General features: G+C 37.2%; 1 protein-coding gene across 1 annotated transcript in view; it reads left to right on the plus strand.

The window, feature by feature from the left end:
- LOC144973682 (uncharacterized) overlaps positions 1-4,333 on the plus strand; it is a 4,928-nt gene extending 595 nt beyond the window's left edge. The window contains exon 2 of the mRNA XM_078916463.1: positions 2,728-4,333. Within this exon, the coding sequence (XP_078772589.1) occupies positions 2,728-3,283 (556 nt within the window). The 3' untranslated portion in view covers positions 3,284-4,333. The remainder of the gene's footprint in view (positions 1-2,727) is intronic.
- Positions 4,334-11,326: the final 6,993 nt, after the last annotated feature.

Here is an 11,326-nt window from a genome sequence, read left to right on the forward strand (position 1 = left end):
CGTTGAGCACGTTTAGTGGATATTGCGATCAATTTAAAATATTCAAAATCTCTAGTTAGTCTGATAACCAAACTGCCCTGTGTCGTGTCCGTGGTCTCTCAACAGAGAGGGTGCAAGAATACCCCAAGGTCAAGCCCGTCGCCCCTTGTGGATCGCAGACTTGACGCATTCAACAGCTGGTGGTAGCGCTTAGGTGCATACCTCGCGGCAAAGGACAACCGGTGGACTATCACGTGACCATCCGGAAGGCCAGCCGATTTGCGGGCGCCCCAGTACGACCTGACGTTGTAAGCATAAAACAGAATGGCGATCCAATCCGGAATCCACACTACTATTGCATCATGATTAAGTCCACATACGAAACTCAATGGCGAAGGGGTCGGCTTAATTTCACTTCTAAATAGTCAAGTTAATAAAGAATGAAATTTGAGATAGGTTGCTGGATACATTTTTAAAAATATCTGACCATAACTTCATAAAAAATCACCCGATTCACTTCAAAAACAGATTGGAATGGTTTGGTGAGCATATTCTTTCAGAAAATGCAAAACAACAAAATTGCAAATCCAAAATTTTCACCTTCCGACTGATTATGTTATGCACAGACATATAATATTGTCCCTCAATATCGAGAATCGGAGTATTACCAAAAATGAGCTGTTATCAATGCTACTAGTCGTCCATAACGTTGACATTCTTCTACTACAGGAGACCCATCGTTACTCAGGCGCGCAATCTTCTTGATTCCAGATCCCAGGCTATACGATAGTCCAGCGAAGGGACACTTCGAGGCTCAAAAGAGGTATTAGCTTTTACGCTAAAGAGCCTTCGAGGGTAAGGGCCATAGAGAGTGTTACGGACAGCAACGAGGTGAATCTACAAGCCACTTAAAAAGACTAAACTACACTACCGGTCCCGGTGGTTAGCCATCGTTCCATCTGTCTGCGTGAGGTTAACGAGATTCCAATGAAGCAGGTAGACAACGATGCTAGGGGAGGTGGACACAAGTGGAGAATAAACCTGGGACTGGGACTATGGGAGGTGGATGACTGTAGGGAGTCAACCGGGGAGTACGGCAGGTGGACAAAATTAGGGAGTGAGAGCTAATGAATCCATGGCTATAGAAAGTGGGCACCTGTCCCAGGACAGGTGAACACAAGTGTGAAGTAAAGTTAGGACTGTGAGATGTGGACATGTCTGAGGAGTGAACACATGGATGAGGATGATGACACCGAGAGTGAAGAGTGAAGCCGAGACTAACTGGAGTTGTCACGAGTGAGTAGTGGACCTTGACACCGAGAGTGAAGAGTGAAGCTGAGACTAACTGGAGTTGTCACGAGTGAGTAGTGGACCTGGGACAATTTGTCTATATCCTGTAAATTTAGACCATCAACTTTCATAGACTTGGGCTCACTCCACACACTGGTGCCCGTCGGAACTAAACTAAGGAATATTTTTCACTGGTGTCCATATCTCATTTTCCCCGGGCATATACTCCATTGGCTTCTATTATAGTCCTGGATTCGCTCCCTACCAGTGTCCACCAATTTGTGGGTGTTCCGGTTCACTCCCCACTGATGCCCACCACCGATAGTTTCTGGTTCTCTCACTATTGGTTCCTACCTCTCCTAGTTCCGGAATCAATCCCCACTGCTGACCATCTCCTACAGTCCCAGGTTCACTTCCCAAGGGTGTTAACCTCGGGTAGACTCCGGATCACTTCCATTGGTGTCAAATTCCCCTAGTCCCCGGTTCATTCCCCACTGAGATCCACCTGCCACAGTCTCAAGTTCAATCCCCGACTGTGTCCACCTCCTATACTCCCGGGTTCACTCCCACCTCGTAGCCACCTTCCACATTCCCACGTTTATCCCCTACTTGTGTCCACCTCCCCAAGTCCAGGGTTCAATCCCCAATGGCATTGTGAGAAAACTGTTTGGTCAATTACCATCGGTATTCAAAATTCGTAACGTCACTCAAAATAGAAGTCCGCATGCACAAATCCGGCCACCACATTTTATAACTGTAGAGGAATTTGTAATGTTCAGTGGGCACGGAACTTGGAAGGGACTATAGATCGTAATACTCAAAGTATTTTTTGACGTTTGATTTTCAATTATATTTATTTCAAGTACAGTTTATAGTACGCAATTCTAGCATATCCACACACACAAAAATGATGACGTAATTTTAAATTTCTTTTGAGACATTCAAATAACAACAATTTTATCCGCAACAAAATGATGTAATTTGAGATATGTCTCGATGCTATCAAGTAATGATACTATTTCTAATCTATTCTTTTAATAATAGGGTTGGGGGTCAACATTGCCCAGTAAAGCCACTGTTACATTTTTATAATCGAGCACAGAATTACTGGCAAATCTAACAATACAATATAGAAGTATAAGAAGGTTAATTGATAACAGCCTGTTCCTAGCGCCTTTATGCCTTTGCAACTATTGCGGATTCTCCACTAGTAATAGTAATAATAATAATAATAATGATAATAATAATAATAATATTAATAATAATAATAATAATAATAATAATAATAATAATAATAATAATAATGATAATAATAATAATAATAATAATAATAATAATAATAATAATAATAATAATAATAATAATAATAATATATATATATATATATGATGATGTGGCTGTGGTTATCGTTACAATCATTATGACAATAAAAAATGTTCATATATTTCTATCTTTTAGATATGAGTCGGGAAAGAAATTATGTTCTGGAAATGTGCAAGAATCTTACCGAATCATGTCCCAGGATGCAGGCTTGGAAGAGTTAACCATCTCTGATGTGTTCCTTATAATATCTATGAAAGACTGGACCCAGCTCGATCATTTCTGTTCTGGACTTGCGGGGTACCGGAAAATAACGCGGTGTATGGGAATCTGCGCCAAACAATTTAGATCGTCCAAATATGGCTACTTGTACAGCATGTGCATAGAGTCAACAATTCTCCAATGGGAAGATCAATGTTGGAATGAGGGATTTCCCGAAATGGCAGAGAGGTGTTATAACTATCACTATCCCCAGCATCGCCTCGAAGGTCATTTCTACCCAACACCAATACGAGTTTACGACCGTCACACAATCGCTAGAGACTGTATGCCAGAGATAACAGATGCCCACTGTCTGTACCACACAAGCAACACCATACTTCAACTGATGCCTAAATACTATGATATATATCCATACCCCGATGGCTTTAACCACATCCCCGACACAAATGGTTTTACTAGCTATACTCCATAGATAAATATCAATGTTACGACAGGATACGGATGAATGACTGCTTCCCTTATAACGCCGAATTTAACTATTCCAAATGAAAAAATAAAGTTTTTCATCGCTAAGATACATGTGGAATTTAAAAATCATGACTTTTTATCTATTCCACTATTTTTTCTTTACTCTTATTATTCCTATATATGAAGGGATATCGCTCAAAATCAAAGGCCAGGCCTTATAGAATGTTGTGTCGGCTGTTATTTAACCCCAATCGTAGGTCGTGTTTTTAACCCTCTTCCGCACTAGGACAGGACTGTCCCGGGACAGTCCTGTCCCAAATCTGTAACATATAGAATTTAGAGAAATCTTCCGCACCTATTGGGACGGGACAAAACAGTCCCGTTGTGTCCCAGGCCGTTGTGAAATGCTACAAAATCAACGGGACAGGACTGTCCCAGTCCCGTGTTCATATCGTTTGTGATAGTAGGAAAATATAGCAGACTTCCGCACTAGGACAAAAAAGTCCCAGACTTGGCGGCGCCGTGTCAAAATTGAAATGCCTGTCTTTATTTTCTGCATCCCTACTACTACTACTACTACTACTACTACTACTACTACTACTACTACTACTACTACTACTACTACTACTACTACTACTACTACTACTACTATTGTTGCTTCTGCTGTGGCTAATGCCACTAATATATTAATACCTACATCCCTTACAATTTGTATTTATTTCCAATTCCATTGTATTTATTTTCCAACAATAGTCCACACTTTATTTTAGTTCACTTTCAATACTGCATTACACAGTTCCTTCCCGCCTCCCCTCTTTTGACATAATTAAGTACGCACCTTTTATAAATTTCTATTGCTCTGTTTTAATTCGCGCTTCCTCACAAAGTAGCAAACAATTTCCTGCCCATCGATGTTTTTGTTTATGCATCTTAACAACGCCACTACCACATTATCTCATTCGTCTGTAGTTTTTAATTCATCATGTGTTGTTGATGAAGGGGAAACCCGAAACGTCCATTTTATGTTTTCGTATATTAAACTGAAGCTTACATTCAATTTCACAGTTATAATTTATTTATTTATTTCAATTCTGAATATAAAAAAGCAAGGACAATTCAAAAAATAATTCTATGTGATGAATCCACGTACAGAAGGCATAGCAACATAAATATTTTCGGCAATTTAAAAACGTATGTTTATAAATATAATTTAAGAAGTGTCACACTTTGTGACACAGCAGTAACGTGTCTAAAACCGGTCGAAAACCGGTCGCACATCTATTCGGTAACTTGTGGGATCAATTATCTTTATCGTTATTTATTTCGGAAATTCTCAATGAAAATATTTTTAAGTAAGTCCTTCTGAGCCACTTGGACTCATTGTAAAACAAATTAAGTCCTTTAGAGCCTTGTAGCCAATGGTGCAGGAGTTATTCCGGTTTCAATAGCGTGAAGCGGACAATTAACGTATTTGTTTGAAAAACTTTGGACGGGACGCTAGTCTGTAGTATATCACAGATTACTATCCCAGCTTGACAGGTACCCTTTTACACCTGAATGGAGTGAGTGATTGGAGTAAATTTTCTTGCTCTAGAAAGTACAAGTTGGCTTCGGTCGGAATCGAACACAGAACCTCTGAGTCCAAAGTACAACGCGCTAACCATAGGCCATCTTGCCTCCTAAGCTTATAAATCCGGAACTTATCCATGTTTCTGTGGCGTTGAGCAGACAGATAACAGTTTAAAATTTAAAATAATAAAATTCATTTTTTCATCCCATAGGGGAAATTTTTCTCGAGGGTCTATTCCAAGGTAAGACTGGAATAACCCAGGCGTCAGCCGCAATGCAGCGCCGCAAATTTAGCTAGGACAAGGTATAACCAGGCGTCAGCCGCAGTGCAGAGCCGCAAATTGAGCTAGGCGAGGTGACTTACTCAACTGATGCCTTTCGGGTACGAACCATGCTGACTTTCTATTATCCTCTTGAATGATGCTAATCCGTCAAAGATTACTTTCATCAGCGAACTGGTACTCATTTGCACCTGGGTAAAATGAGGTGATTCCAAGAAAGTCATTTTAAGATAAGATCGGAGATCACCATAGAGTCTACGGAATTGACCCTTGAGCAATCTTTGGGTCATTAAAGGATGCACCCAATATTGTTTTCCTTTCAATTTGTCTTTTTTTTTCCACGTGGTAAAGCACAGAAATATGCAACCTCTATTTCATCCATTACTGGTAGTAGTAGTAGTAGTAGTAGTAGTGGTAGTAGAAGTAGTAGTAGTAGTAGTAGTAGTAGTAGTAGTAGTAGTAGTAGTAGTAGTTGTAGCAGCAGTAGTAGTAGTAGTAGTAGTAGTAGTAGTAGTAGTAGTAGTAGTAGTAGTCGTAGTCGTAGTCGTGGTAGTGGTAGTGGTAGTAGTAGCAGTAGCAATAATATTACTCTTGCTATAAGAATATTTCATGATTATATAAATCTTATGTAAACAAATCCCATTGTACAGTGTAAAAAATCATTATCGTCATGTCGTATCTTATGTTGATTCATAAAATGTGAATTATTAGAGTTGCAATTGCCTACAAATAAACTTTTGAATCTTGTAAAAAAAAAAAAATAATGCATTCGCGCAGGTGTGTCCCGGGACAGTCCTGTCCTAGTGCGGAACCCCTTTTGAATAGAAGTTTTCTCCAGTGGGACAGGACAAATTTGTCCCGGGACAGTTTTGTCCTAGTGCGGAAGGAGGGTTACGGTTAATTTTACGTCGGGTTGGGGACCTTTTATTACCCAATGACAATATAAAGTAAAATGGAAAAAAACTATCCCTATTCGTACGGGGAAAGGGGGGGGGGAGCTTTTGTTATCACATGAAAATATATTGCTGTATCCTTATCCGTACCCTCCGGGGACCAATTTTTCCCTATGGCATTCGACTATTTGCATAAAAGCTTATTCCTATTCGTACGTCGGAGATGAATTTGATACCCGCTGACGATCGTAAATAGTAAATAGTAAATAATGAATTTATATAGTGCCTAAACTTCCACGTTAATCGTGCTCTGTGGCGCTTTACATAATAAAAATAAAAATGTTTAAAAACAACACAATTGAAAATCACGACACTACATGATGCATAATAAGCATGCATACAAAAACAAATCTAAGCAACATCCATTTCATGAAAAATAAGCCTCACGGAAAAACTCAGTCTTCAGACATTTCCTGAAAGCTGATAAATATTTACAGGACTTTGTCCGAGGACTAAGTGCGTTCCATTGGCGTGGCGCTTGGAATGAAAATGCTTTTTCACCGAAAGTGGATTTTGAGGTGGTAACTTTTAGAAGTTGGGACTGAGATGATCTTAAATTTCGAGTGGGTTCATACTTTCTAATCAGTTCCTGCAAATATTCAGGTGCCAATCCATCCAGACATCTAAAAACATATCACAATATCTTAAATTCTATCCTATACTTCACAGGAAGCCAGCGCAATTCCTGGAGAACTGGTGTTATATGATCTCTTTTTTTCGTTAATTTTATAAGTCTAGCCGCTTTATTTTGATTTTTTGTAGTTGATGTAGTTAGACCATCAACTTTCATAGACTTGGGCTCACTCCACACTGGTGCCCGTCGGAACTAAACTAAGGAATATTTTTCACTGATGTCCATATCTCATTTTTCCCGGGTATATACTCCACTGATTTCTATTATAGTCCTGGATTCGCTCCTTACCAGTGTCCACCAATTCGTGGGTGTTCCGGTTCACTCCCAACTGATGCCCACCACCGATAGTTTCTGGTTCTCTTACTATTGGTTCCTACCTCTCCTAGTTCCGGAATCAATCCCCACTGCTGACCATCTCCTACAGTCCCAGGTTCACTTCCCAAGGGTGTTAACCTCGGGTAGACTTCGGATCACTCTCCATTGGTGTCAAATTCCCCTAGTCCCCGGTTCATTCCCCACTGAGATCCACCTGCCACAGTCCCAAGTTCAATCCCCGATTGTGTCCACCTCCTATACTCCCGGGTTCACTCCCTACTCGTAGCCACCTTCCACATTCCCACGTTTATCCCCTACTTGTGTCCACCTCCCCTAGTCCAGGGTTCAATCCCCAATGGCATTGTGAGAAAACTGTTTGGTCAATTACTATCGGTATTCAAAATTCGTAACGTCACTCAAAATAGAAGTCCGCATGCACAAATTTGGCCACCACATTTTATAACTGTGGAGGAATTTGTAATGTTCCGTGGGCACGGACTTGGAAAGGACTATAGGTCGTTTGATTTTCAATTATATTCATTTCAAGTATAGTTTATAGTACGCAATTCTAGCATATCCACACACACAAAAGAAATGATGACGTAATTTTAAATTTCTTTTGAGACAATCAAATAACAACAATTTTATCCGCAACAAAATGATGTAATTTTAGATCTGTCTCGATGCTATCAAGTAATGATAATATTTTTAATCTATTCTTTTAATAATAGGGTTGGGGATCAACATTGCCCAGTAAAGCCACTGTTACATTTTTATAATCGAGCACAGAATTACTGGCAAATCTAACAATACAATATAGATAGTTCGAAGATGACGTCATTCAGGTCTTTGTTATTGTTTTTTGCCATCCGCGTTAATGAGTTATGCTCACTGAACTGTATTAACCTGACTATAAACGTTCATGGATACACACAGTTTTGTGTGTTGGGCCGTTATACTTCCGGATGGCAATGTTATGAGCTTCTTAGCCAAGCGCATACTATCTATAGAAGTATAAGAAGGTTAATTGATAACAGCCTGTTCCCAGCGCCTTTATTCCTTTGCAACTATTGCGGATTCTCCACTAGTAATAGTAATAATAATAATAATAATAATAATAATAAAATAATAATAATAATAATAATAATAATAATAATAATAAATTTTAATAATAATAATAATAATAATAATAATAATAATAATAATAATAATAATAATAATAATAATAATAATGATAATGATAATGATAATAATAATAATAATAATAATAAAATAATAAATAATAATAATAATAATAATAATAATAATAATAAATAATAAATAATAATAATAATAATAATATAATAATAATAATAATAATAATGATAATGATAATGATAATAATAATAATAATAATAATAATAATAATAATAATAATAATAATAATAATAATAATAATAATAATAATAATAATAATAATAACAATAATAATAATAATAATAATAATAATAATAATAATAATAATAATAATAATAATAATAATAATAATAATCATGATGATGATGATGATGATGATGATGACGATGATGATGATGATGATGATGATGATGATGATGATGATGATGATGATGATGATGATGATGATGATGATGATGATGATAATAATAATTATAATAATAATGATGATATTGATGATGATGATGATGATGATGATGATGATGATGATGATGATGATGATGATGATGATGATGTGGCTGTGGTTATCGTTACAATCATTATGACAATAAAAAATGTTCATATATTTCTATCTTTTAGATATGAGTCGGGAAAGAAATTATATTCTGGAAATGTGCAAGAATCTTACCGAATCATGTCCCAGGGATGCAGGCTTGGAAGATTTAACCATCTCTGATGTGTTCCTTATAATATCTATGAAAGACTGGACCCAGCTCGATCATTTCTGTTCTGGACTTGCGGGTACCGGAAAATAACGCGGTGTATGGGAATCTGCGCCACACAATTTAAATCGTCCAAATATGGCTACTTGTACAGCATGTGCATAGAGTCAACAATTCTCCAATGGGAAGATCAATGTTGGAATGAGGGATTTCCCGAAATGGCAGAGAGGTGTTATAACTATCACTATCCCCAGCATCGCCTCGAAGGTCATTTCTACCCAACACCAATACGAGTTTACGACCGTCACACAATCCCTAGAGAGTGTATGCCAGAGATAACAGATGCCCACTGTCTGTACCACACAAGCAACACCCTACTTGAACTGATGCCTAAATACTATGATATATATCCATACCCCGATGGCTTTAACCACATCTACGACAAAGTTGGTTTTACTAGCTATACTCCATAGATAAATATTAATGTTACGACAGGATACGGATGAATGACTGCTTCCCTTATAACGCCGATTTTAACTATTCCAAATGAAAAAATTAAGTTTTTCATCGCTAAGATACATGTGGAATTTAAAAATCATGACTTTTTATCTATTCCACTATTTTTTCTTTACTCTTATTATTCCTATATATGAAGGGATATCGCTCAAAATCAAAGGCCAGGCCTTATAGAATGTTGTGTCGGCTATTTAACCCCAATCGTAGGTCGTGTTTTTACGGTTAATTTTACGTCGGGTTGGGGACCTTTTATTACCCCATGACAATATAAAGTAAAATGGAAAAAAAACTATCCCTATATGTACGGGGAAGTGGGGGGGGGGGAAGCTTTTGTTATCCCATGAAAATATATAGCTGTATCCTTATCCGTACCCTCCGCGGACCAATTTTTCCCTATGGCATTCGACTATAGGCATAAAAGCTTATTCCTATTCGTACGTCGGGGATCAATTTGATACCCGCTGACGATCGTAAATAGTAAATAGTAAATAACGAATTTATATAGCGCCTAAACTTCCACGTTAATCGTGCTCTGTGGCGCTTTACATAATAAAAATAAAAATGTTTAAAAACACAATTGAAAATCACATTACATGATACATAATAAGCATGCATACAAAAACAAATCTAAGCAACATCCATTTCATGAAAAATAAGCCTCACGGAAAAACTCAGTCTTCAGACATTTCCTGAAAGCTGATAAATATTCACAGGACTTTGTCCGAGGACTAAGTGCGTTCCATAGGCGTGGCGCTTGGAATGAAAACGCTTTTTCACCGAAAGTGGATTTTGAGGTGGTAACTTTTAGAAGTTGGGACTGAGATGATCTTAAATTTCGAGTGGGTTCATACTTTTTAATCAGTTCCTGCAAATATTCAGGTGCCAATCCATCCAGACATCTAAAAACATATCACAATATCTTAAATTCTATCCTATACTTCACAAGAAGCCAGCGCAATTCCTGGAGAACTGGTGTTATATGATCTCTTTTTTTCGTTAATTTTATAAGTCTAGCCGCTTTATTTTGATTTTTTGTAGTTGATGAATTAATTTCCTTTGACAACCAATGAGAAGGGCATGGCAATGATCTAATCTGCTAGTAATAAAAGAATAAACAAGCATATTTGTTATATCTTCATCAATATAATGTCTGATTCATACATACATACATACATACATACATACATACATACATACATACATACATACATACATACACATACATACATACATACATACATACATACATACATACATACATACATACATACATACATACATACATACATACATACATACATACATACATACATACATACATACATACATACATACATACATACATACATACATACATACATACATACATACATACATACATACATACATACATACATACATACATACACACATACATACATACATACATACATACATACATACATACATACATACATACATAAATACATACATACATACATACATACATACATAACATACATACATACATACATACATACATACATACATACATACATACATACATACATACATACATACATACATACATACATACATACATACATACATACATACATACATACATACATACGTAGTATGCTTTTATTCAATATAAACTATTTTTAAAAAGTAGTCCTTCAGAGCCATTAGGCTCATAGAGCCAGGAAACGGAAAATAGCAATTACTTGCTATCCTTTGGTTAGGACGCTAGTCAATTGATAAGTATTTCCCGTCAGATCTAACAGACCCAGCTACACAAACACTGCTGGGTGAGCAGGGGGATCAGATAAAATCTCGACGGCACCCGAACTCGGTCCCTTTGCCTGTGAAGCGAGTGCTCTACAATCTGAGCTATCGGAGCCCAAAATATAAACTATGTCC

The sequence above is a fragment of the Berghia stephanieae genome, chromosome 5 (assembly GCF_034508935.2).
Source record: "Berghia stephanieae isolate SIO BIC M18660-M18661 chromosome 5, UCSD_Bste_1.3, whole genome shotgun sequence".
Lineage (NCBI taxonomy): Eukaryota > Metazoa > Mollusca > Gastropoda > Nudibranchia > Aeolidiidae > Berghia > Berghia stephanieae.